At 43.3% G+C, this 27,787-nt stretch overlaps 1 protein-coding gene across 2 annotated transcripts in view; it reads left to right on the forward strand.

The window, feature by feature from the left end:
• The window catches only part of LOC308467749 (ras-related GTP-binding protein A-like), a 60,037-nt gene that overhangs the window by 27,075 nt on the left and 5,175 nt on the right, over positions 1–27,787 (forward strand). The window contains exons 2-8 of one of the 2 annotated variants that reach the window (XM_080989455.1): positions 3,794–3,827; positions 5,790–5,889; positions 6,851–6,917; positions 8,635–8,706; positions 8,854–9,076; positions 17,426–17,521; positions 20,566–20,688. In XM_080989455.1, coding sequence (XP_080845581.1) covers positions 3,801–3,827; positions 5,790–5,889; positions 6,851–6,917; positions 8,635–8,706; positions 8,854–9,076; positions 17,426–17,521; positions 20,566–20,688 — 708 coding nt within the window. In that variant the 5' untranslated portion in view covers positions 3,794–3,800. The remainder of the gene's footprint in view (positions 1–3,793; positions 3,828–5,789; positions 5,890–6,850; positions 6,918–8,634; positions 8,707–8,853; positions 9,077–17,425; positions 17,522–20,565; positions 20,689–27,787) is intronic. The other variant, XM_080989456.1, reaches the window with a different exon arrangement.

Here is a 27,787-nt window from a genome sequence, read left to right on the forward strand (position 1 = left end):
GTCATCCTGGAACACACAAGCAAAGCAGTCCTGACAGATGGCCAGCCAGCCTCCACTTAAAAATCTCCAAATAAGGAGACTCCACCACTCTCCAAGGTGGAGTATTCCACTGTCCAACAGCCCTTACTGTCAGAAAGTTCTTCTTAATGTTTAGGTGGAATCCCTTTTCCCATAGTTTGAATCCATTATTCTGCATCCTAGTCTCTAGAACAGCAGAAAACAATCTTGCTCCCTCTTCAACATGACATCCCTTCAAATATTTAAACATGGCTATCATGTCACCCCTTAATCTTCTCTTCTCTAGACTAAACAAATCCAGCTCCCTAAATCTCTCCTCATAGGGCTTGGATCCCAGACCTTTTACATTTTGGTCACCCTCCTCTGGACATGCTCCAGCTTGACAATAACCTCCAACTGTGGTGCCCAGAACTGGACACAGTATTTCAGGTGTGGTCTGACCAACCAGAATAGTGTGGTAGCATTCCTTTGCTTGATCCAGACACTATACTCCTATTGATGCAGCCCAGAATCGCATTGGCGTTCTTAGCTGCCACATCACACTGTTGACTCATGTTCAGCTTGTGGTCGACTAAGACTCCCAGATCCCTTTCACAGGTACTGTTGTCAAGCCAAGTGTCCCCCACCTCTGCATTTCATTTTTTCTACCCAGGTGTAGTATCTTACATTTCTCCCTATTGAACTCCATATTGTTGGTTTTGGCTCAGCTCTCTAGGCTATTCAGGTCATTTTGAATTCTGACCCTGTTCTCTGGGGTATTAGCAGTCCCTCCCAGTTTGGTGTTATCTGCAAATTTGATTAGCATGCCCTCTATTCCATCATCCAAATCATTTATAAAAAGACTGAATAGCACCAGGCCCAGGACAGAACCTTGTGGAACCCCAATAGTCATTTCTTTCCAGGATGAAGATGAGCCACTGATGAGCACTCTTTGGGTTCAGCCCATCTACCAATTACAAATCCACCTAACAGTAGCTTTGTCTAGCCCACATTTTACTAGCTTTTTTGCAATAATATTATGGGGGACCTTTTCAAAGGCCTTACTGAAGTCAAGGTAAGCTGGTACAAGGGAAAGCAGGATTGTAATTACCGTAAAAATTACTGATCACTTTGGATCAGCAGTCTCAACCTAACCCGCTATGTGGGGAGAGCCACGTGTTCCTTTGGAAGGCAAGTGGAATACAGTGTGATATACTGACAGCTGTTTTAAAAGATGTAACCGTAACTTAAAATCCAGTACAGTGGTACCTCGGGTTAAGTATTTAATTCGTTCCGGAAGTCCGTTCTTAACCTGAAACGGTTCTTAACCTTAACTTTGAAAGATATACAGGAGATGAATAATGAAATGAATGGAAATTGCTGGAAATATCATAGACCTCAAGGGACCTTCTTCCATTTATGATGGATCTGTGAAAAGACCAAAAAGTTTTGAAGGAAAGTTCATTTAGCAATGCAAAAAATGTAACACCCCCCCTAAATTTGCCTTGGACCCCCAAACTATGCTGTTGGGAATGACTCCTTCAGCTGTTGTGAAATCGTCAGTGGAACTATTTAGTTATATGACCACAGCAGTCAGAGTGTGTTGGCTAACATACGGAAATCTGACATATGTCCTGAAATAGATGCATAGAAAGAGAAACTATCAGAATATGCAGTAATGGCAAAACTCGCCAATTTAGTAAATAATAGACCCATGGAGGAACATCAACAAAACTTGGAATCTTTATAATTTGTATACAACTTAACAGAACTGTAACAAAATGAACATCTGTATGGATTTGTATAATAGACCTTAGGTTACAAAAATATTTTCTGTTTAAAAATAGAAGCTTTGTGTGTATATGAGAAAGAAAGAAATATATAGTAGAAGAAATCTTTTCTGTCTGATCTAGAAATGAAATCATATTTTTTAATAATTTTGCTTTAGTTTTTTATAATCATATATGGTATTTCTCCAATAGCACACTACCTAGAATTGGAAATATTTAGTACACTAACCTTCGTTTAACTCTTGATAAATGTCAGCCTGCTGAGTTATTTTGTACCATTGTGATTCAATGTTATATTTGCACTCAGTACTTTGTAGGATTTGAATCTGCGAACTGTTATATTCCACAGGTTGGTATAATACAGCAAAATCCAAACACATAGTTTTCATCATCATGGCAGGGATGGTCCTTTTCCATAGAATTCTTATTCATGGAGTTGGTTTTTCTATCCTGCTTTTCTCTACTTTAAGGAGTCTCAAAGTGGCTAAAAATCTCCTTTCCCTTCCACCCCCAGAACTGACACCTTGTGAGGTAGGTGGGGCTGAGTTCAGAGAGAAGTGTGACTGGCCCAAGGTCACCCAGCAGACTGCATGTGGAGGAGCGGGGAAGCGAACCCGGCTCACCAGATTAGAGTCCACCACAGAAACGTATCTCTTAAAACTCTGGAGCAAGCTGTTCAGTTCAGCCTCATAGTGATACTGATTTGCAGAGGGAAGGTTGGTGATGAGCAAGATCTGTTCCCATTTCCCAACACAGAGACCATAGAGCAGTTTCTTTTGGGGCCTGAACCTGCAGAGTGTTTCTGTTCAGAATTTCCGTGGCAGAAATTGGCTAAGTGCCTTTATAAACATTCAGCTTCTCAAATCGAACTCCATCACGAAACTTTCAGGTGTAGCTGTTGGAAGTGGAGGGCAGAGAAGGTGCTAGTCCTTACCTCCCTCCTCCCAGCCCCATTATCAGTTGCCCAATGGGCTGAATTTCAGGGCTTTTGTATGTAAAGGGCAAACTTGTTCTTTACTTGTTTAGACTTTTTAAACTTGGGAACAGATATTTGGCTCCATGACCATAATGACCAAAAGGGTCAGCTTCTAGCGGACTGGAAAGATGAAGATTGTACTTCCCCTACCCTCAGCCCTAACTTTGTTGAGTATTTTTTTTGTTATGAGACTGAGCATTTGGGGCTGATGCTGTAGCATTCTTGTCTGGGGGCTTGGTGGAAAAACAGAAAAGTGACCCTCACCTAACTCTCCAATGCCCTTCAACAAGAGTGCTGTAGGAAATATTGCTAAGCCCAAAGGGAGGCAAGAATTTGCTTCAGTTCACGCTGTTAATGGGAGAGCAAAGCCTATGCGTGTGTCATTCTCAATCAGTCTGCTTTCAGGACTGATTTTAGAACCCTCTTACATCAGGCCACATGGTCACTGGAGGTGGCCCCATCATGCAAACATGACTATCCACCCAGGGACCATCTTTTTTCTTTTATTCTTATACAGTGGTACCTCGGGTTACATACACTTCAGGTTACATACACTTCAGGTTACAGACTCCGCTAACCCAGAAATAATGCTTCAGGTTAAGAACTTTGCTTCAGGATGAGAACAGAAATTGTGCACTGGCGGCGCGGCGGCAGCAGGAGGCCCCATTAGCTAAAGTGGTGCTTCAGGTTAAGAACAGTTTCAGGTTAAGAATGGACCTCCAGAACGAATTAAGTATGTAACCAGAGGTACCACTGTATTATTATTATTAGGGATAGGGATAGGAGATAGGGATAGGGTTATGGTTATCATCATCATCATCCTACGTCACTGGCTGAGGGACTGCTGTTCTTGCACACCAGGGTTCTTGCAACCACAGTTTCAGGCTAAGTACGGACCTCCAGAACGAATAAAGTTCTTAACCCGAGGTACCACTGTAATAAAGTTGATAATGAGTGGGGTCATATTATATTATTAGTGTTATATTATATTGTTATATTATTATAAAATATATATTTTTTCCCCTTGCAGGCGTGTGATGCCAAACTCAGCCATGAAGAAGAAGGTGAGGGCTGTAGTTTCTCTCAGCCTGCTGCTTATACAGTTAAACCTCGAATCCCAAACGCCTCCGTTTTGGAACGTTTTGGCTCCCAAACGCCAAAAAAACCTGGAAGGAAATGCTCTGGTTTTCGGAAGCCAGACGTCTGACAGGAAGGAAGGCTAAAAATTAATGTTTTTTTACAAGCAACAACAAAGAAATGAGATTTTTTAAATTTAAATCAGATTTTTTTAATTTAAATTGGGTTTTTAAAGTGAAATGCTTTTGGAGGAAAAAATATTTCTCAAGGTTTTCTCTTTTCAGTTACATTCTAGTGCAAAGGCTGTTCATCAGGGAATAAGGATTTGTTTAAAGATTTTCACGTGGGCTAAAACTCAGTTTTAAAAAAAGAAATAAATTAAGGGGCACTCTCATTTTGACTCCAGAAAACCACCATTTTATAGTTCAAATGGGGGGAAATAAATACAGGAAGGATTTGTTTAAAGTTTTTCATGTGTGTTAAAACTCAGTCTTAAGTGTTTTTTTTTATTTTTAAAAAATTGTTTAAGCGCATCAGTTAACAAACATGGATACATATGCAATCCTGTTTTTGTTTTGGCAAAATAAATTGTTTCAATTGCTATGAAGGAAACGATGTTTTTTCTCCTTCCAATCAAGTACAGCAAAAAACCTTTGTCTAAATATAAGTAGATGACTTATTAAATCTCACCATCATTTCATAGTTATCAGTCACCTTTGAGATAACTGTATATCAGATTCACCCTGGATATAACTATGAAAACTAGACTGAAAATATATTATTCCAAAAAGGAAACCTTCCTCCGGTTGTCAATATTAAGACAATGCCAACAAAAAAGGGATGTAAAAAGGGATTTTATTATTCCAAAAATGAACATTAATTGTCTATATTCAGAGGATGCCCGCAAGAGCCTAGGACTTGCCAATCAGAAGGTTGGCGGTTCGAATCCCCGCGACGGGGTGAGCTCCCGTTGTTCGGCCCTTGCTCCTGCCAACCTAGCAGTTCGAAAGCGCGTCAAAGTACAAGTAAATAAATAGGTGCTGCTCCGGCGGGAAGGTCAACGGTGTTTCCGTGCGCTGCTCTGGTTCGCCAGAAGCGGCTTAGTCATGCTGGCCACATGACCCGGAAGCTGTACACTGGCTCCCTCGGCCAATAAAGCGAGATGAGCGGCGCAACCCCAGAGTCGGTCACGACTGGACCTAATGGTCAGGGGTCCCTTTAACTTTTTATTACTCCAAAAAGAAATGCTTCTTCTGGTTGTCAGTATTAGGAGGATGCCTACAAGCCTGAACCTTTCTGTAAAAAATCCAACAAAAAACAGGATTTAAATCAAGTCTTATTGACTTGTGGTTTCAATCGTGATTTAAATCGTGACGCTATAATGTTCTAGTTTTAGTGAAATAAATTGTTTCGTTAGGAAGGAAATGATTCTTTTTCTCCTTCCAATCAAGGACAGCAGAAAAGTGGTCCAAATAGAAGCTGTTAACTGATGAAACATCACCATAATTTCAGAATTTCAGAGGATGCCAGCAAGGGTGAAGCTTTCTGTAAAAACAAAAAGTGTTTAAATCAAGTCTTACTGATGAGTGATTTAAAAGTTGTGATTTAAAACGATTTGATTTAAATCAAATCCACCCTCAATAATAAATAATTTTGTTATTTATAAACCACCCATCTGGCTGGGTTTCCCCAGCCACTCTGGGCGCCTCCCAACAGAATAATAATAATAGTAATGATAGTAATAACCCTATCCTTAATCCCTAACCCTAATAATAATAACAACAACCCTATCCCTAATCCCTATCAATAACAACAACAACCCTATCCCTAATCCTTATCCCTAATAATAATAATAACCATATCCCTAACTCCTGTCCCTCTCTCTCTAAACCCTAACAACAACAACAACAACAACAACAATAGTCTTATTATTTATTCTTCCTCCCCAGGTTCTCCTGATGGGCAAGAGCGGCTCCGGAAAGACCAGCATGAGGTCCATCATCTTTGCCAACTACATCGCCCGCGACACCCGCCGACTGGGCGCCACAAGTAAAACGAAGGGTGCTGGGTAGAGATGGGGGGTGGGGTGGGAAATGGGCGGGGCGGAACCAGGTTTTATTACAATTTCCCCCAAAATTCATTCGATTTAATTCGATTTCAAGTGAATTAAATTTCATTCAAATTCATTCAATTTAATAGCACAAATTCATTCGATTTCATTCAAGTTAATTCAATTTCTTGTTATTGGTATTACTATTAATACTACTACTACTAAGTACCTTGCAACCTTCGCTGTCGCTTGCTCATCTCGGTCTGTCAAGAGAAACTATTATTATTATTATTATTATTATTAGGAAAAGAACTGTGCCAGAATAATAAAAAGAAGGACGAGCTTTTTCTTCTTTTTCATTTCGTTCTTATTATTCAAGTTCATTCTTCTGCGTCTTCTGGTGCTGATGTTCTTGGCCAAATGATAATGAAAATAACGATTATGTTAGGAATAATAATCTCATTTTCTTCTTCTTTTTCTCTTCTTCCCTCCTCCTCCTCCTCCTTCTTCTTCAGCTCGTTCTTATTACTGTATTCAAGCTCATTCTTCTTCTGGTGCTGCTGTTCTTGGGCAAATGGTGATGATGATGATGATGATAATGGTAATGGTAATAATAGGAATAGGAATAATAATCTCGTCTTCTTCTTTTTCAGCTCATTCTTATTCAAGCTCATTCTCATTCATTCTGTTCCAAATGATGATGAAAATAACGATAATAATAGGAATAATAATCTCTTCTTCCTCTTCCTCTTTTTTCCAGCTCGTTCTTATTGTTCAAGCTCATTCTTCTTCTGATGCTGCTGTTCTTGGCCAAATGATGATGAAAATAATGATAATAATAGGAATAATAATCTATTCTTCTTCTTCAACTTGTTCTTCTTATTCAAGCTCATTCTTCTTCTGGTGTTGCTGATAATAATAATAATCATCATCATCATCATCTCATTTTCCCCCTTGCAGTCGATGTGGAGCACTCGCACGTCCGCTTCCTGGGCAACCTGGTCCTCAACCTCTGGGACTGCGGCGGGTAAGTACCTCTTGCCCCCCCTCGCCAAGTCAAAAGGTACCCCCAGCGGTCATCCAGTCTGACCCGCTATTAGGCAGGAATCTTGGCACAAGCAGCCAGGACAGACGGCCGCCCAGCCTCCACTTGAAATCCAGTCAATGGAAATTGCCATTTAAACCCCTCGTCCAGTTTGAATCCCAATTTAAATCAGCCAGACTTCCCTAAACAAGGCTGCCTTCAGATGTCTGGAGAAACCCAGCCGGATGGGCGGGATATAAATCAAATTATTATTAATATTATTATTTAAATCAAATTTATTTAAATCACAATCTAGATCACTAGTCAGTAAGGAATTAAATCCTTTTTTACCGAAAGGTTCAACCTTGCTGGCTTCCTCTTAATATGGACAAGCAGAGGGAAGTTTCCTTTTTGGAAGAATAAAATCCCGGGTTTGTTTTTTTACAAGAAGACTCAGCCTTGCTGGCCTCCTCTGAATATCGACAAGCAGAGAAACGTTTTCTTTCTGGAGTCCTCAATTTCCAGAGTAGTTTTTACACTGATATCCTGGGTGGATTTGATTTAAATCTCCATTTCAATTCACCATTTAAATCCTTGTTCTTTATGACTTGATTTAAATCCAATTGAAATGTTCCGCCTTGCTGACACCCTGGCACCCTCTGAATAGGGACAATACTTTTTGAAATCAAAAAATCCTTTTTTTTTTTTTCACAGAAAGGTTCAGCCTTGCCGTTATCCTCCTAATATTGACAATCAGAGGAAGGTTTCCTTTTGGGAATAATAAAAATCCATATTTTTTTTTAACGGAAAGATTCAGCCTTGCTGGCATCCTCTTCATGTTCACAACATAGGCTTCATTTATTTACTCTTATTTTTTACCACTCTATCCCAAATTTCCCTTTTCCTTCTCCTCTTAGATTGAAAGACGTCATTATGACATTAGGTTGAGGTTTCATAAATGAGCCATTTCCAGCTGGTTTTAATACACAAAATTGCATGAAATGGCCTCAATTTCATCACCATTTGCTCACCAGTGTGGGAAACTGGTAATGAAATGGCATGAAATTGCATTAGTCGGTTCCCCAGCATGGAAAATCGATAAATAATAATAATAATAATAATAATAATAATAATAAAAGTTTTATTTGTATCCCGCTCTCCCCGGCTGAGACTGGTCAAACCCGTTTTTAATTGGCATAGAATTGAAATTTGAAACTGTTTTTTTAACTGGGATAAAATTGACTTTCTCAGGCAGGACACCTTCAGCAGCCAGCAGGACAGCATTGCCCACCTCCTTTCCCAGAATGCTTTCCTGGAAAGGCAACCTGGCCCAACTCTTTCCCCAGAATGCTTTGCTGGAGAGGCAAAAAAATAAAAATAAAATAAATTTATTTTTTTAAGAAAAGAAAGGTTCAGCCTTGCTGGCATTGTCTTAATATTGACAACTGGAGGAAAGTTTCCTTTTCAGAACAATTTTTTAAAAAATCCTTTATTTGCAGAAAGGTTCAGCCTTGCTGGCATCCTCCTAATATTGAAAAGTGGAGGAAGTTTTCATTTTCGGAATGTTTTACAGAAAGGTTCAGCCTCGCTGTCATCCGCCGAATATTGACAAGCGGTGAAAGTTTTCCTTTTTGGAATAATTTACAGTCTTGCTGAATATTGACACCCGGAGGAAGATTTCCTTTTTTTGCAATAATAAAAATCCCTTTTTCACCGAAAGGTTTGGCCCTGCCAGCACCATATGGACAACTAGTAAGATAGTCAGAAGAAGAAGCGCAGCAGCGAGAGGAAGGTATAAATGATAAATTATCACCCGTTTTTTTGACTTGGCACACCTCCTTTCCCAGAAGCCTTTGTGGGAGATGCCTGCCTTGCGGCAGGTCTGTCTGGATGACCCCTGAGGGTCCCTAAATTGATTTCTATCCCCCGGTTTCCTCAGCCAGGATACCTTCATGGAGAACTACTTCACCAGCCAGAGGGACAACATCTTCCGCAATGTCGAGGTCCTGATTTACGTCTTCGACGTCGAGAGTCGGGAGCTGGAGAAGGACATGCACTACTACCAGTCGTGCCTGGAGGCCATCTTGCAAAACTCACCTGACGCCAAGGTCTTCTGCCTGGTCCACAAGATGGACTTGGTCCAGGAGGATCAGCGCGACCTAGTGAGCGAAAGGGGACCCTGGGGGGGAGGGGGCCTTTAATTCTTCCAAAGGTTGTCAGTATCAGAATAGAGTTGTTGTTGTTGTTGTTGTTGTTGTTGTTGTTGTTATCATTATTATTATTATGGGAGCCGCCCCGAGCGGGCGCCCAGATGGGCAGGGTATAAAGAATAAATTATTATTATTATTATTATTATTATTATTATTATTATTATTATTACTGTGTTCGGAGCCACGGGGTATTATTATTAGGGATAGGTTTAGGGGTTAGAGATAGGGTTATTATTATTATTATGGTTAGGGATAGGAACAGGGATTAGGGATAGGGTGGTGATGATGATGATGATGTTGGGAGCCGCCCAGAGTGGCTGGGGAAACCCAGCTGGATGGATGGGTTATTATTATTAGGGATAGGGATAGGGGTTAGAGACTAAGGTTATCGGTCTTAGGAGGATTGCCAGCGTTTTAGGGTTCCGGAAAGGAGACCTGCCTCCAATTAGCCATATTGAGAGGGTGCCAGCGAGGCTGAACCTTTCTGTAAAAAAGAATTTAAATCAAGTCTTACTGACTCATGATTTAAATTGTAATTTCAATCAAGTCAATTGAAATCAAATCCACCCTCAATAATAATAGTAGTAGTAGTGGTATTATTAATAATAATAATAATAATGCTATTATTTATACACTGCCCATCTGGGCAGCTCCCAACATCATGGCCCCCAAGCCGTCTGCCGGACGATCCATCGACCTCCCGTAGGCACGCAGCGACATGAGTTTCTAGAAAATATCTTCCCACATTCCAGAGCTCATGCACACTCTATCAGCAGATAATGCACAGCCAAAAGTTGCACTCAGGAGAGCATTATTTACAAGCTTATTCAGCGTTGATCAGAACACAGAAAAACATGACTGCCTGCTTTAGTGTCTACGACACAGACAGAAAACGAAAGCAACAGAAAACATAAACATCCGGTGAACAGGAAATACGCAGACTCTGTGACTCACAAAGCCTGCTCCCTTTTAAGGTGGAACGGAAATATCCTAACATCCTCCCCCTTACCGTGTAACCTGTAGTACCTGTGGTTCAACCCAATTGCAACCTTTGTACGTAAACCTTAAGTTGTTCTCTGTTAACAACCTTAGACAACAGATCAGCAGGAATTTCATTTCCTGGCATGTAGGACACCTGAATGAGTCCTTTCTGAATACACTCCCTTGCACGATGTAGCTTAATCTGCAAGTACTTGGTTCTTTGCTTGCAACTCTCTGAGTTCAGCAAAGCCAAACAGGATCTATTGTCTTGATACACTTGTACAGGACATTTCACAGAAACTCTGATGTCCTTAAACAGTTGCATCAACCATTCACAATCCATGAGTGAAAATGACAGAGCATTGAGTTCTGCTTCACAGGAACTTAGGCTTACTGTCGTCTGCTTCCTGCACAACCAGTCAAACAGACAGTGGTTGTACATGTAGCATACTCCAGAAGTGCTTGTACCATCCGTGGTGTCACTTCCAAAACTAGCATCTGCAAAGATTTCAAGACCTCCAGTCTTCTGACTGGTGAACCTCAGCCTGTAGTGCAAAGTCCCTTTCAAATAGCGGGCTATGCGCTTCAGAGCTTTCCAATCCTGAACAGGAGGATTGTTGGCATGTCTGCTAAGCAGGTTAGTGCTTACAGCTATGTCAGGTCTTGAGCATCTAGCAATGAAATTCAACTTGCCTAGAATGCATCTGTACAGCGTAGTGTCAGAAAACGCTTCAGCAGTACTGTCTACCTGTCACCATCGGTGTGTCTGCTGGGTTTGCATCAACCAAATTCAACCTGGTTAATACATCAGCAATTTTCTGTGTTTGGTGTACCAGAAAATTACCTGCTTGGTCCCTCTCCACCTGCAGAGAGAGATAGTTGGATACCTCACCAAGATCCTTCATGTCAAAGTGCTCCTTCAGCTGAGCTAGGGTGCTTTGATAAAAAGCCTGATTCTTCCAAAACATCAGAAGATCATCAACAAAACATAAACAATACAGTTTGTTTTGCCCCTCCTCGTTGACAAACACACATGGATCAGCTTTGCCCTGGTGAAAACCTAGAGAAAGCAACGTCTCAGTGAGTTTTGTGTTCCAACACCTAGCACTCTGCTTGAGACCATATAAGGATTTCCGCAGTTTACAGACCATTCCCTTCTGTATCTGCATTCCATCAGGTGGAAGCATAAACAGCTCCTCCCCCAGAATCCCGTACAAAAAAGCTGTATTAATGTCATGATGGGAAACATGCAGTTTCTCCTCTGCAGCGATCTTGAGCATCAGCCGAATGCTCTCATATTTGACTGTGGGAGAGTAGGTCTCGTGGTAATCCTGTCCTGGTACCTGTGAAAAACCTCTGGCAACCAATCTGGCTTTGTGTCTGACAACCTTGCCATTCTGGTCTGTCTTGGCCTTGAAGACCCATTTGCTGCCAACCAGTCTCATTCCTGGGACTACCGGTACCAACTCCCAAGTTTGGTTCCTGTTCAAGGAATCAACTTCAGCCTTCATGGCATTAAGCCACGGCTCAGCATCTTTAGAGGTTAACTCCTGAACCTCTTTGAAGCTTGAAGGTTCCCACACCTTCTCTGAGCTACTAAGAACAGCAGTTGCTGTCTTAGCAAACTCATCAGCAAATCTCTTTGGAGGTCTGCCCTTTGTGGCTCTTTCAGATCTGCGTACTATACGCAAGTCTTCTGGACTTAGGAGAAAAGTGACCAATGGTGAACAGTGGTTGTTCCAGTTCATTGACAGGCGCATCAGATGGTCTGACTGAGGCCTTTGCGCTCTTGTAGTCTGCTGTGTCATCACTGTCACCGACATCAGCAGCAGCGCCGCCCACTGAACTGGAATCCGAACTCTGATCATCATCATCATCATCATCCTCAGCTTCCTCAGCTTCCTCAACTTTATCTGCTTTCTTCACATCACCTTCATCCTCCTCTGGGTAACTCTGGAAAATTCCCACATTTCCCCCCCACTTAGGATTGTACTCAACACTCTTTGTGAACTTAATGGACTTAGAGTTGGTCATCCATACCCTGTATGCACCTTTTTCGTACCCCATGAACAAACCATGTGCCCCACGCTTCCCAAGCTTGTTGCTTTGTGGGGTGTGTACCCACATGTCAGAACCAAAGATTCTCATGTGTTTGATGTTGGGTTTCTTACCAAACATCTTCTCATAGGGAGTACAACCTATAGGTGATGACAATCTGCGATTATAAGTGTAAGCAAAATTCGACAGAGCCTCCCCCCAAAACTTATCAGGGAGATTGGCATCATGCAACAATGTTTTCAGTCCTTGCAGCAACGTTTGATTTGCTCGCTCCGCAAGTCCATTCATCCATGGCGATCTAGGTGTTGACAAGTCATGCTGGATTCCCTTCTCAGTCAGGAAAGCTTCAAACTGCTGAGAAGTGAACTCCCCGCCCTGATCAGTAAACAAACAACCAATGCGTTTACCGTGAACATTCTCCAACCAAGCACAGAATGCCTTGAACTTCGGAAACGCTTGCGATTTCTGCTCGAGCATAAACACATGAATGTACCTGGAAAAAGAATCAATTAGAACCATGAAGTACCTTGCTCCACCCAAAGAGGGCGCAAGTGGACCAGCCAGGTCTGCGTGCACTAGCTGGTAGGGTTTGTAAGCCTGCCTGCTAGACTCCTTGCCTTTTGGAGCAACCTTCACCTTGTTCTCTGCACAAGATACACATTTCATGTGAAACTTACAGGGTTTGATGTTCAAACCCTCAACCATCTCTGGCATCTTGGCCAGTGCCTTCCAAGAGAGGTGACAAAACCTTCGATGTGCATCGTGAATGCATCCTGCATGAAGAACTTTGTTAGTTGGTGCAACACAACAAGAATCAACATTAGACACAACAGCACCATCGTCGTCATAAGTTATACAGAACAAGCCATCCATAAACTTTGCATGCAAAATGTCCTCTTTGCCTTTTCTGATGACACAGACGCTCCTCTTGAAGGAAATCTCAAAACCACGCCCAGTCAGCTGTGGGACACTGAGCAAATTGTCTGCAGCACCTGGAACATACAGTACATCTTTGATGGTCGTGTGCAGACTTGCCAGTTTCACAGTCCCTTCTCCTGCAATTCGCAACGTCTTTCCATCAGCCAGGTGGATCTCACCTTCTTGAGGTTTGAAGGAGATAAATAGGTGGCGGTCCTTTGAGACATGGCGGGTACAGCCTGAATCAACAACAAACCTGGCTTTGGCCTTTGGAGCAGCCTTTGCAGCAAGCAAAACCTTGTTTTCCACCGGCGTGGGCTTTTGCAGCTTGCCCCCCTGCTCCTGGCCATCAGACTTGCCTTTAGCCTTTGGTGAAGCTGTGCCAGCAAACAAAGCCTTGTTTTCCACTGGCGTGGGCTCTTCACCCTGCCTCTGCTTCTGGCCATCTGCAGGCGTCTGCCTCTGTTTACCTTTGCCCTTCCGGCCTCTGCAAAGGCGATGACCTTGGCTCCCATGAGAAACAGAGCTCTCAGCTGCCGACTCCTTGGCTCCCCCTGGAGGCTGGAATGCTGCCTGGGATGACGTGACAGTCAGCTCCCCCTGCAGCTTGCAACCGGTGCCCTCGGCATCCCTGCATTCACTCGCATTCTGGGAAACAGCCAGGACCTCCGATGCAGTCAAACTCTGGGCTGGGATGACTGGCAGATGAGCTTCTTTCAAAGCATTCCACATCTTACGTGCAGTGACGTTGCCAGCTAGCGTTTTTATTTCCTCCAGAGAGACGGACAAGACTATTACGTCTATCGCCTTCGAATTTTCGGCCTTCCATCTATCTGTCAGAGGAACTGGAGGGGCCTTACACACAGTATGCCACACTCCAAACTGACGAAGCAAGCTCTCACACCACACAGCCCAGGTCCCATAATTGTGCCGATTCAACTTTGGGCACTCAGCAGCCTCAGAAGCTTGGAAAAACTCCATTCCAGCTTTTTATTTGAGCCGTGAGTCTTATTCACTTCAGAGACGTCTTATCTCGGCAGCTCATTAATCACGAAGCCTTTGGCTCAGCTCCCAGACCAATTAGGCCAGCCGGACATCTGAAGCCCTTGCCGCGGCAAACAGAAAAGCCTCTCTTTCGCTTTTCCTCCACATACCTTTCAGCAGTCTGTCACAGTCTTACTCTCCTGTAAGTGCTGTGAATCTGGGCCCATAACCTGTTGTTGGGATACTGCCAGGGAGATAAAGTCCATCATGGCCCCCAAGCTGTCTGCCGGACGATCCATCGACCTCCCATAGGCACGCAGTGACATGAGTTTCTAGAAAATATCTTGCCACATTCCAGAGCTCATGCACACTCTATCAGCAGATAATGCACAGCCAAAAGTTGCACTCAGGAGAGCATTATTTACAAGTTTATTCAGCGTTGATCAGAACACAGAAAAACATGACTGCCTGCTTTAGTGTCTACGACACAGAGAGAAAACGAAAGCAACAGAAAACATAAACATCCTGTGAACAGAAAATACGCAGACTCTGACTCACAAAGCCTGCTCCCTTTTAAGGTGGAACGGAAATATCCTAACACATAATAATAATAATAATCCTATCCCTATCTCTAAACCCTATCCCTAACCCTAATATTGATAATAATAATAATGATAATAATAATTTATTTATACCCCACCCATCTGGTTTCCCCAGCCACTCTGTGTGGCTCCCAACAGAATAATAATAATAACCCTATCCGTATTCCTAACTCTTATAACTATTTCAGCAAGGCTGAACCTTTCCGTAAAAGGAAGGATTTTCGGATTCCAAAAGGAAACCTCCCTCCGATTGTCTGTATTAAGAGGGTGTGGGAAGGGGGGGGGAGGTCGGCTTCCCGAGAGCCAGGAAGCACTCTGCACTTACTCAGAGGCGCTTAGGTTCCTGGGGGGAATATTGCGCTGAGGAAGGACTGGAGTTGCAACCCCCCAAATACTACTACTACTACTACTACTACTACTACTACTTATTAGACTATTGTCACTCTAGCCAACTTCCCTAATCATGATAATAATAATTATTATAATTATCCTGTTATCAATGTGGCCAACTTCCCTGCTGCTGATAATAATAATAATAATAATAATAATAATAATAATAATACTATTATCACTATTATCACTTTCATGATCAGTTTTCCATAATGGGGAACCAATTGATGCCATTTCATGCAATTTCTTTTTTTTTTTTTTTTTTTCATGCATAATTTTTATTAATTTGCATAATGCAAAATACAAAAACAAAATATAAAAGTTCGATTCTCATTTTCACAGGTTTTTAAGTATGGCTTCCTTCAACCTTTCCACAAATCATCCGTAATAATCTTTTATAAAAGTTCGCATTTCTTAATTTGTAATGCCATTAATCATTCTAGTTCTTCCATTTCTCTTTAGACAATACTCTTTTCTTTTTACAGAGCTCCTTTAAAGCCCACTAGTGTTATCTGTCCATCACTTAAATTTTCCAGATATTTCGTAAAACTTTCCCAATCCTTAATGAACCTCTGGTCTTTTGAATATCTAATTTTCCCTGTCATCTTATCCATTTCCGCATAATCTAATAGTTTTGCTCTCCATTCCTCAATTGTCGGTAGGCCCTCTGATTTCCAATTTTGAGCTAATAAGACTCTTGCTGCCGTTGTTGCATACTGGAACAGCTTGTGATCTTTCTTTTTTATCTCCCTTCCTACCAATCCCAACAGAAAAGCCTCGGGTTTTTTAACAAAAGTATATCTTAGAATTTTCTTCATTTCGTTATATACACTCTCCCAGAACCCTTTAACCTTTTGGCATTCCCACCACATATGGTAGAAGGTCCCCTCCCTTTCCTTGCACTTCCAGCATTTATTACAAGTTCCATACATTTTGGCTAATTTTGCAGGAGTCATATACCATCGGTAAAACATTTTCATTAAATTCTCCTTTAGTGTCACGCAAGCTGTAAACTTGAGATGTTTTTTCCAAAGTTTCTCCCATTCTTCAAAATATATATTATGACCGATATCTCTAGCCCAATATATCATTACCGACTTTACTTCCTCGTCTATTAAATTCCATTCCAATAACTGATTATACATTTTAGACAAAATTTTATAGTTGTTATTCAATATCTCAATCTGGAATCTAGAATCTTTATCAGCATATCCTTTGTCTTTAATATCTTTCCTGAACATTCCGTTTATCTGGAAATAGTGCAGCCAATCATAGACTTTCTCTTTGATAAGAGAAAATAAGGGGATAAAAGGAGTAACAGTTGGGCAGAACGAATACAAAATTAAGGCATTCGCAGACGACCTGGTTGTAACAATGGAGGATCCAATAGATTCAATAAAAGAGGTACTCGAAGAATTTGACCAATTCGGAAAAGTGGCTGGCTTCAAATTAAATAAAAGGAAAACAAAAATTATAGTAAAGAATATGAATACAGATAAAACTGAAGAATTACAAAGAGAAACGGAAATAGAGGTGGCCAGAAAGGTGAAATATTTAGGAATATGGGTAACGCCAAAAAACATAGACTTATTCAAAAATAATTACGAGACAGTATGGAAAGGAGTTAAGAAAGATATTGAAACATGGGGCAAGCTAAAACTGTCATTTTGGGGCAGAATAGCCACAATCAAGATGTGTGTGCTTCCAAAAGTGTTGTTTTTGTTTCAGAACATTCCTGTAATTAAGGGTATAAAGATATTTAAAGACTGGCAGAGGGCATTTCATGCAATTTCAGTACTGATTTTCTGTACTGGTGAGCAAATGGTGAAGAATTGGAGGCCATTTCATGCAATTTCATGCATTAAAAATGGTTTGAAATGGCTGGCTTCTTAAACCTCAACCTTTTGTCCGAATTACGTCTTTCTAAGAGGAGAAGCAAATGGGGAATTGGGGATAGAGGTAAAAATAAGAGCAAATAAATGAAACCAAGATTGTCAGCATGAAGAGGGTGCCAGCAGGGCTGAACCTTCGTGTAAAACGGGATTTTATTATTCTGAAAAGTATTGAATGTATTGAGGCGATGCCAGCAAGGCTGAACCTTCCTGTAAAAAGGGATTTTATTATTCCAGAAAGGAAACCTTCCTCTGCTTGCCAATATTAAGAGGATACAGGCAAGGCTGAACCTGTAAAAAGGGGGTTTTATTATTCCAAAAATCATTGTCCCTATTGAGAGGAGGCCAGCAAGGCTGAACCTTCCTGTAAATAAAGGGTTTAAATCAAGTCTGATGGGCAAGGGATTTAAATGGGGAAGGGGCTCTGCAGTCATCTAGTCCAACCCGCTGCCAGAACGGATTTTTTTCTCCTGCAGATTTTCAAGGAGAGGGAAGAGGATTTGAAGCGGCTCTCGCGCCCGCTGGAGTGCACCTGCTTCCGGACCTCCATCTGGGACGAAACTCTCTACAAGGTGCGCCCAAAATCTTTCCTTTTCTTTCTTTTTTTTGCCCATACAGTCGTACCTTGGTTCGCGAACGCCCTCAAACTTGGACCTTTCAATTATTCAATTCAATTGAATAACACAATTTCGTTCAATTTCATTCAACTTAATTCTGCATAGTGATGAACACCCAGCCCAAACCCCCTGATGATCTCTCCCAGCGGCTTCATATAGATATTAAAAAGCATGGGGGAGGGGACGGAACCCTGAGGCACCCCACAAGTGAGAACCCAGGGGTCCGGACACTCATCCCCCAACACCACTTTCTGGACACGGCCCAGGAGAAAGGAGTGGAACCACTGTATAAGAGTGCCCGCAGCTCCCAGCCCCTCAAGACGGTCCAGAAGGATGTTATGGTTGATGGTCTCAAAGGCCAGTGAGAGATCCAGCAGAACTAGGAAACAGCTCTCACCTTTGTTCCTAGCCCGCCGGAGATCATTGACCAGCGTGACCAAGGCAGCTTCAGTCCCATGGTGAGGCCTGAATCCCAATTGGTAGGGATCCAAATGGTCCGCGTCCTCCAGGTGTGCTTGGAGTTGTTCAGCAACCACCCGCTTAATCACCTTGCCCAAGAATGGAAGATTTGAGACTGGGCGATAGTTGGCCATATTGGCGGGGTCTAAAGACATTTTTTAAAGAAGCGGTTTAATGACCGCTTCTTTCAGTGGGTCTGGGAAGGCTCCCTCGCAGAGGGACGCATTCACCACCCCACGGAGCCCATTGCCCAGCCCTTCCCATCTTGCTTTTATCAGCCAGGATGGACAAGGATCAAGAAGACAGGTGGTTGGTTTCACTCGTCCAAGCAGCCTGTCCACATCCTCGGGGGTAACAGATTGAAATTGATCCCATATAACATGACTAGACAGGACTCTAACACTCTCCCGCCCTGGCCCTGCTACCACGGTGGAGTCTACCCCCTTCTGAATCTGAGCGACTTTATCTGCAAAAAACTTTGCAAAAGCATTGCAGGAGATCTTGGGGTCCCTACTAGGCCCCGATGACAAAGGTGGTTCCGATAGATTACGAACCACCTGAAAGAGTCTCCTGCTGCTGTTTTCTGCAGATGCAATAGAAGCGGCAAAGAAGGTCCTCTTCGCCGTTGCCATCGCCACTTGGTAGGCTCGACCTTGAGCTCTAACCCGTGTCCGGTCTGAGTCAGAGTGAGTTTTTTGCCACCGACGCTCTAGCCGTCTCAGCGATTGTTTCATCACCCTCAGCTCCGGGGAAAACCACGGGGCTGTTCGGGCTCCATGCAATCGGAGAGGGCGCTTCGGAGCCAGACAGTCAATAGTCCTGGTTAACTCCGTATTCCAGCGAGTCACCAGGGAATCAGCTGAAAGGCCATCAACATGGGATAAAACATCCCCTACCACTCTCTGGAAACCATTTGGATCCATTAAGTGGCGGGGGCGGACCATCCGAATCGGTCCCACCTCCCTGCAGAGGGGAAGGGTCGCGGAGAAGTCCAGTTGCACCAGAAAGTGATCTGACTATGGCATTTCTTTCGTTTTGCTTTTACTTAGTGTCAGATCACCAACATCCATAGAGGTAAACACCAGGTCCAAGGCATGTCCGCGGCTATGGGTTGGGCCAGACTTATTCAGGGACAGCCCCATGGAGGCCATGCTTTCCACGAAGTCCCGAGCGGCCCCTTGTAAGGTCGCGTCGGCATGGATGTTAAAATCCCCCAGGACAACCGAACTAGGTGTCTCCAGGAGAACATCTGCCACGGCCTGAAGCAGCTTGGGCAGGGAATCCTTGGTGCAGCGGGGAGGTCAGTACACCAAAAGAAAGCCTGTAATGCCCCTATTGCCCAACTTCCAGAACATGCACCCAGAGAACTGGGTCTTCCCAATAGGATGCCTGGTGCAAACTAATGACTTCCTAAAAATCACTGCAACCCCCCTTCCCCGCCCACAAGGCCTGGGTTGCTGTGCGTAAGAGAAACCTGGTGGACAAGCAGCGGCAAGGACAGGCCCATCTGCTTCATCCAACCAAGTCTCTGTCACACATGCCAGGTCAAGTCCTCCATCCACAATCAGGTCGTGGATGGCAGTGGTCTTATTCATCATTGACCTGACATTGCACAGCAGCACCTTCAGGTCATGTGGGTATCCCTTGCTGATTCTAGTATCCGTCCGGTCAGGACCAGACCCGGAGGCAGGGATAGTCCTCAGACAACGACTAAACCTGCCTCCTCTGTAATGACATGGTCTGGTCTTAGCGTAGCTCCTCCTCCTGCCCGTGATCACTGAGATTGGGTGTTCTGGTGCTTCTGCCCCTGCAGAACCTGCCCCAGCCATTCTGTTGGCTGAGTCCCACTCCCAGGCAGCCCTGACCCTTTCCCCTTAAAAAGCAAAATACAAACTTTACAGTGGCCAAACAAAATAGTAAAAGCAAAACAAGCCAAAAACAATTATACTAAAATAAAACTAATCCCCACCCCACTCAACATTTATTTCACCCCAAACCAAAATAAAATACAATAAAAATACATAAATAAAAACCACCGTTCACAGTGGTGCAACAAAGTAAAAACACGTTTAAAACATTTAAAAATATGTAAAAACATTTTTGACATTTGCTGCAGCAGTAGCAGCAACACCAGTGTCCTGAGGCCTCGCTGGAGCCTCTTAAAGCTGTGGCGGTGGTGAGTGTGGGCCCTGCCCCCTAGGCCTGGTGGAATTGGCCTGCAGGAGGGAGCAGCCTTCCCCAGCACTCACAATGGCAGCAGCAGCAGTCAAAATGGATTTTATTAGGAGCTCCCTGCGCTTTGGTTTTCGTGCAGACTTCCGGAACAGACTGTTCAACTTGCCAACGTGCGACTCATTTTTTCAAAGGGAAAAAAAAGCCTTAATTCAAGTGAATTCAGTTTAGTTTAATTTCATAACACCAATTCATTCAATTTTGTTCGATGGAGTTTCATTTACTAGCACAAATTCGTTCAATTTCATTCGTTAATTCGATTTAATAACACAAATTCATTCAATTTCATTCAATTTTTCGCCGGGCAGGCGTGGTCCAGCATAGTCTACCAGCTGATCCCCAACGTTCAGCAACTAGAGACCAACCTGAGGAATTTTGCACAGATCATTGAAGCCGACGAGGTCCTTCTTTTCGAGCGGGCGACTTTCCTGGTAAGATTATTGTTGTTGTTGTTAGGGATAGGAATAGGGATTAGGGATAGGGTTGTTGTTATTAATACTATTGGGGATAGGAATATGGATTAGGGATAGGGTGATGATGATGATGTTGGGAGCTGCCTAGAGTGGCTGGGGAAACCCAGCCAGATGGGCGGGGTATAAAGGATAAATTATTATTATTATTATTATTATTATTATTATTATTATTATTATTATTTTGGGAGCTGCCTGTCAGGGAAGAGTTAGAATACCTTCTGCTCTGTGCCTCTTCACTATAAGTAAAGAAGGAGAAACCAAAATGGATGGAGCTGTGGCGCCAGTTGGGCAAGGAGAAACCCCAGCGCTCCAGCTAACATTATAGGACTTATGGCAACAGAACTTACAGTTGAAAAGTCAAGTCGATATACTATTGGCAGCACTGGGAGAACATAGAACCATGCTGCAAGCAACGTGTGGAGATAGAGTGAGTAAAACATTTATTGTACGTCCACATAGCTTCAAGGGAGAAAGCTCTGAATACATGGCTTTCAAGACAGAAATTTCTTACATAATTGAGATAAAGGATAAAGAATTTCAATCTGAGCAAGAGAAGGTTGCTTATGTGATTAATTTCTTGGAAGGGAGGGCTAAGGACTGTGTTATACCCCTAATATCTCGCAGGGATGCTGCCCTAGGAAATTTTTCTGCAGTATCTAGACACGATTTTCTTAGAACCTGCGCATGAAATAACCACAGCTAGGCAGCTGTTGAGAATGAGACAAGGAAAAGACACTGTGGGAGTTTATTGGTCCAACTTTAGTTTGCTGGTGCAGAAATTAAAATGGGATCTGAATTCCCCAACAGTTGCAGCCCTTTTTAGGGAAGGACTGAATAATGAGATTTTAGACCAATTGGCCCAAATGCCAGAACCTAGTTCCTTGGACTCTCTGGTCCGAACGTGCCTGCAATTGAGCCTACACGTGGAACGGAGGGCTAGTGAAAAGAAGGAACAATGGCGACCACGGTGGCGGGAAAAGAATATTATCGAAAGTACAGAGAACAGAGTGGGCAACGTGCCAGGACGAGAGCGGCCAGAGCCCCTGGAATTAGGAGCAGCCAGACCCCTCCCAGTTACTACCTCTTCCATGGTAAGAGGAAATGCAGGGAAAGGAAGAGACACAAGGCGTTGCTTTGTCTGTGGAAAACCAGGGCATCTAGCACGACAATGTCACAATCGTAAAGGATGGGAGTCTCTATCTGGAGCAGACATGAGAGAAGACAATTGCCCGAAGGAACTGCATCAGGGAAACGAATGTCCCCGGCTGGAAATGGGAGCTTGCAGCCGGGTGGAGAAGCAATAGAAGTCTCTCATGCGGAACCACCTATTCCAGGAATAACGGTGAAGGTGCAACTACAACTACCCAATGGACACAGCGTCCAGGTAGAGGCGTTGTTAGACTCAGGAGCGTCAGCAGATTTCATAGACCAGAAATTGGTACAGGAACACAAAATCGCTTTGTTACCTTTGAGTTTCCCACTGCGAGTGAAAACAATCGACGGCAGACCGCTACTTTCAGGAGAAGTGACTTATGAGACTCCACCAATGAGAATGGATATGGGTCATCACTCAGAGACCAGGGCATTTCATGTGACCAGACTAGCTGGGCACCCGATGGTGCTGGGCATGAGTTGGCTCAATCGTCATAATCCAGTGATTGCCTGGCATCAAAGGTCTTTGGTTTTTGGTTCGATATATTGTATGACACATTGTTTGGGGCAAAAGGGAAAAATCTCGGTGGAAGGAATGGGAACAGAGGTAGAAGGGAAGTTGATGGGGAATGAAAGTGAGATTCCATCACAATATATGGCTTATCAGGATGTTTTTTGTGAAAAAGAAGCGGATAAACTTCCACCACATAGGCCCTATGATTGCAAGATAGATCTAGTCCCTGGGGCACAGTTGCCACCAAGCAAGATATATGCCATGTTGGAAGTAGAATCTGCAGCATTGAGGGAGTTCCTGCAAAAGAATTTGCAGAGAGGTTTTATTAGATAGTCCACGGCCTCTGGGGGTGCTCCCGTCTTTTTTGTCAAAAAGAAAGGGGAGGAAGGGGCACCAAGATTAGTATGTGACTTCAGAATCCTTAACAGTCAAATGAAGCCTCGCGTGTGCCCACTGCCACGTATAGATGACCTCTTAGAGAGAGTAAGGTCAGCCAAAGTCTTTACCAAGCTTGATCTACGAGGAGCATATAATCTGATAAGGGTCAGAGAAGGGAATGAGTGGAAAACCAGTTTTCGTACTAAGTATGGTGCATTTGAATTCTTGGTAATGCCTTTTGGCTTGCAAAATGGCTCAGGGGTATTTCAAACCTTCATCAATCACGTCTTAGCAGGTATACTGGATCAGTTCTGTGTCTCTTATTTAGATGACCTCTTAATATATAGTGAAGGTATGGAGGAACACGTAAAACATGTCACACAGGTGTTAGAGAGATTGAGGACCAACAGGTTATATGTGAAGTTAGAGAAGTGTAAGTTCCACATACAAAAGGTGGAGTTCCTGGGATATTGCATTTCCCACAAAGGGGCGCACATGGACCCCAGTAAAGTTCAGGCAGTGGTGGAATGGGAGGCACCTAAAACTAAGAAAGATCTACAGAGGTTTTTAGGATTTGCTAATTTCTATCGTAAATTCATAGGTAATTACTCCAAAATCACAACGCCACTGACTTGATTGTCTAAGAGGCAAGGGGCCATTCATATGGTCTGAGGAAACACAGAAGGCCTTTGATAAATTAAAGGTGGTGTTCGCTTCAGAAAAATATCTTATGCACCTAGATCCAAGTGAGCGTATAAAGGTAGAAACTGACGCCTCTGATAGGGCTATTGGGGCCATTCTGCTGCAACAGGACAAGGAAGGGGACTGGAGACCCTGTGCATTCTACTCTAGAAAATTAAATCAATCAGAACAAAACTACACCATATTTGATAAGGAACTTTTAGCTGTGCATGCTGCCTTTAAAGTGTGGAGACATTTTTTGGAAGGGGCGTCACATCAGGTGGTGGTACAAACAGATCATAAGAATTTAGAGTATTGGAGAACTGCTAGACAGCTAAACCAAAGGCAAATTAGGTGGGCAGAGTTTTTTGCTGGGTTTAATTTTAGGATTGAGTACATACCTGGGCATCAAAACGTTCGTGCAGACGCGCTATTGCGCAAACCTGAGTATATGGAAGGGGAAGCACCTTCCAAGTTGCGAGAAATGCTGAGATCGGATCAGTGGGGGTGTGCAGCCGTAGTAGTGGACGGCAGGGAATTCCAGTGATTGACAGTAACAGATGAGTTTGCACAAAAGAAAATGGAGGAACTGAGAAAAGGTAGAGGGGAAGAGGAAGGTTTCAAAGAAAAAGATGGATTGTTGTACAGGAGAGGGGTGCTGTATGTACCTGCAGGTGAATTAAGAGGTAAAGTGTTGAGGCAACATCATGATAACCCGACTGCAGGACATTTTGGTAGAGAAAAGACCCTGTATCAGATCACACGGCAGTTCTGGTGGCCAAAGTTGAGGGAGGAAGTAACACAATATGTAAGAGGTTGTGAAGTATGTCAACGAGCCAAGGCACCCAGAGCAGCTCCCGCAGGGTTGTTGCAACCTATGCCCACGCCGGGAAGGCCTTGGGATGTGGTGTCTATGGATTTTATAACAGATCTACCATCATCGCATAGGCAAACAGTGATCTTTGTGGGGTTGACATGCTAACCAAGATGGCACATTTCATACCATGTACCAAAATTCCGACCGCACAGGAAACTGCAAAGATGTTTTTAGATAATATTTTTAGGTTGCATGGTATGCCATCACAAATCATTTCAGATAGAGGGGCCCAATTTACATCACAATTTTGGAAGAGGTTAATGCAGTTACTAGATGTGGAGCTAAGCCTCACGTCGGTGAGACACCCGCAAACCAATGGGGAAGCTGAAAGAACGAATGCAACACTACAACAATATCTGAGGTGTTATGCTGGTTATCAGCAGAGCGGGTGGTTAGAGAAGTTGAGTCTAGCAGAGTTTGCGTATAATAATGCAATGCATGTGTCTACGGGCAGAGCCCCATTTGTGGCAAACTATGGCTTGCACCCAAGGGCATTCCCAGGTCAAGAGGGGCAGTTAGCAGTACCAGCAGCAGAACAAATGATAGAGGAGTTGAGGAGCATTCATGAGATATTGAAAGAGGATTTGGAAGAAGCTAAAGAGGCTTACAAGAAAGCTGCAAACAGGCACCGGCGAGTTGGGGAAGAAATCCAAGTAGGGAGCTGGGTATGGCTGTCTACCAAGGGACTACCAATACGAGGGAGGTGTAAAAAGCTAGAACCAAGGAGATTGGGACCTTTCCAAGTAAAGGCTCAAATTAACCCAGTCGCTTTCAAGCTTCATTTGCCTGAAAATATGAGAATACACCCTGTATTTCATAGATCTTTATTGTCAGTGTTTGTACCAGCGCATAAGTATCAAATTTCAAGGGAACCACCTCCTTTTTCCACCATGATGGGGGAAGAGGAGACCGAAGTGGAAGAGATATTAGACTCGAGAATAAGTAGGAGGAAATTACAGTATTTGGTTGCATGGAAAGGGTTAGATGAGTCTGAGAACTCATGGGAACCAGCAGAAAAAACTAACGTTCCAGAATTGCAGAGAGAATTTCATAGAAAATATCCCCACAAGCCAAAACCCCATAACTGGCATCTTCAAGAAATTTTTGAAGAGACAGATAGCGAGGAAGAGGAGTTCATAGGGTTTGGTCCTTCAGAAACAGAGGAGAGCGAGGAGGAGGGAGGGGGTGATGTCAGGGAAGAGTTAGAAGTTTCCAGTTTCTCAGAGGGAGAAAGCATTCGCCAAGGGGGGAAGGAGAGCAGTGAATCTAACAGAAGAGAGCAAGAGGAACAACAGGGAGGGACTGGCTGTTCACAGGAAAGGCAAGGGTTAAGTTCTAGCTCAGATTTGGAGGAGGGGAGATACAAGCCAGCTCTAGCCAGGAGGTTAGAAAAAAGAGCAGGAAAGCGAAGGGAAGGGCGCCTTCGCCATTTTGAGAGTGGCTGGTCATGGAGTAGCAGAGCTCAGAAGGTATCTGAAATAAGTGACTCTGAGGAATAATAGTTAAGAACCGTTTATACGAATGTTTTGTTAATACACAATAAAAAGTTTTATAAAAGAACAAGAAGCGTTTGTGTGGTGATCTGAAGAGGACAACGACCAGTCCTGACACTGCCCAAAGTGGCTGGGGAAACCCAGCCAGATAGGCAGGGTATAAAGAATAAATTATAATTATTATTATTAGGGATAGGGTTGTTGTTATTATTATCATCAACATTATTTCTTATTATTAATAGTAACAAATAGTTAAATAAATGGTTTAAATTGCTATTAAGGAAATGCTTGTTTTTCTCCCAATAAAGTAAAACTTCATTTAAATCCTTTTTTATGGAAAGGTTCAGCCTTGCCGGCCCCCTCTTAATATCAACAATCAGAGGAGATCCTTCATAGAATCATAGAATCATAGAATCATAGAGTTGGAAGAGACCACAAGGGCCATCGAGTCCAACCCCCTGCCAAGCAGGAAACACCATCAGATCACTCCTGACATATGGTTGTCAAGCCTCTGCTTAAAGACCTCCAAAGAAGGAGACTCCACCACACTCCTTGGAAGCAAATTCCACTGTCAAACAGCTCTTACTGTCAGGAAGTTCTTCCTAATGTTTAGGTGGAATCTTCTTTCTTGTAGTTTGGATCCATTGCTCCGTGTCCGCTTCTCTGGAGCAGCAGAAAACAACCTTTCTCCCTCCTCTATGTGACATCCTTTTATATATTTGAACATGGCTATCATATCACCCCTTAACCTCCTCTTCTCCAGGCTAAACATGCCCAGCTCCCTTAGCCGTTCCTCATAAGGCATCGTTTCCAGGCCTTTGACCATTTTGGTTGCCCTCCTCTGGACACGTTCCAGTTTGTCAATGTCCTTCTTGAACTGTGGTGCCCAGAACTGGACACAGTACTCCAGGTGAGGTCTGACCAGAGCAGAATACAGTGGCACTATTACTTCCCTTGATCTAGATGCTATACTCCTATTGATGCAGCCCAGAATTGCATTGGCTTTTTTAGCTGCCGCGTCACACTGTTGGCTCATGTCAAGTTTGTGGTCAACCAAGACTCCTAGATCCTTTTCACGTGTACTGCTCTCAAGCCAGGTGTCCCCCATCTTGTATTTGTGCCTCTCATTTTTTTTGCCCAAGTGCAATACTTTACATTTCTCCCTGTTAAAATTCATCTTGTTTGTTTTGGCCCAGTTCTCTAATCTGTCAAGGTCGTTTTGAAGTGTGATCCTGTCCTCTGGTGTGTTAGCCACCCCTCCCAATTTGGTGTCATCTGCAAATTTGATCAGGATGCCCTTGAGTCCATCATCCAAGTCGTTGATAAAGATGTTGAATAAGACCGGGCCCAAGACAGAACCCTGTGGCACCCCACTAGTCACTCTTCTCCAGGATGAAGAGGAACCATTGATGAGCACCCTTTGGGTTCGGTCAGTCAGCCAGTTACAAATCCACTGAGTGGTAGCATAGTCAAGACCACATTTTACCAGCTTCTTTACAAGAATATCATGAGGCACCTTGTCAAATGCCTTGCTGAAATCAAGGTAGGCTACATCCACTGCGTTCCCTTCATCTACCAGGCTTGTAATTCTGTCAAAAAACGAGATCAGGTTAGTCTGACATGACTTATTTTTCAGAAATCCATGCTGACTACTGGTGATCACAGCATTCCTTTCTAGGTGCTCACAGACTGTTTGCTTAATGATCTGCTCCAGAATCTTCCCTGGTATTGATGTCAGACTGACTGGGCGGTAATTATTTGGGTCCTCTCTTTTCCCCTTTTTGAAAATAGGGACAACATTTGCCCTCCTCCAGTCTGCCGGGACTTCGCCTGTTCTCCAGGAATTCTCAAAGATGACTGCCAGTGGTTCTGAGATCACATCTGCCAGTTCTTTTAATACTCTTGGATGCAGTTCATCTGGCCCTGGAGACTTGAATACATCTAAACTAGCCAAGTATTCTT

Source organism: Podarcis pityusensis, assembly GCF_964106645.2.
Source record: "Podarcis pityusensis genome assembly, chromosome: W".
Classification (NCBI taxonomy): domain Eukaryota; kingdom Metazoa; phylum Chordata; class Lepidosauria; order Squamata; family Lacertidae; genus Podarcis; species Podarcis pityusensis.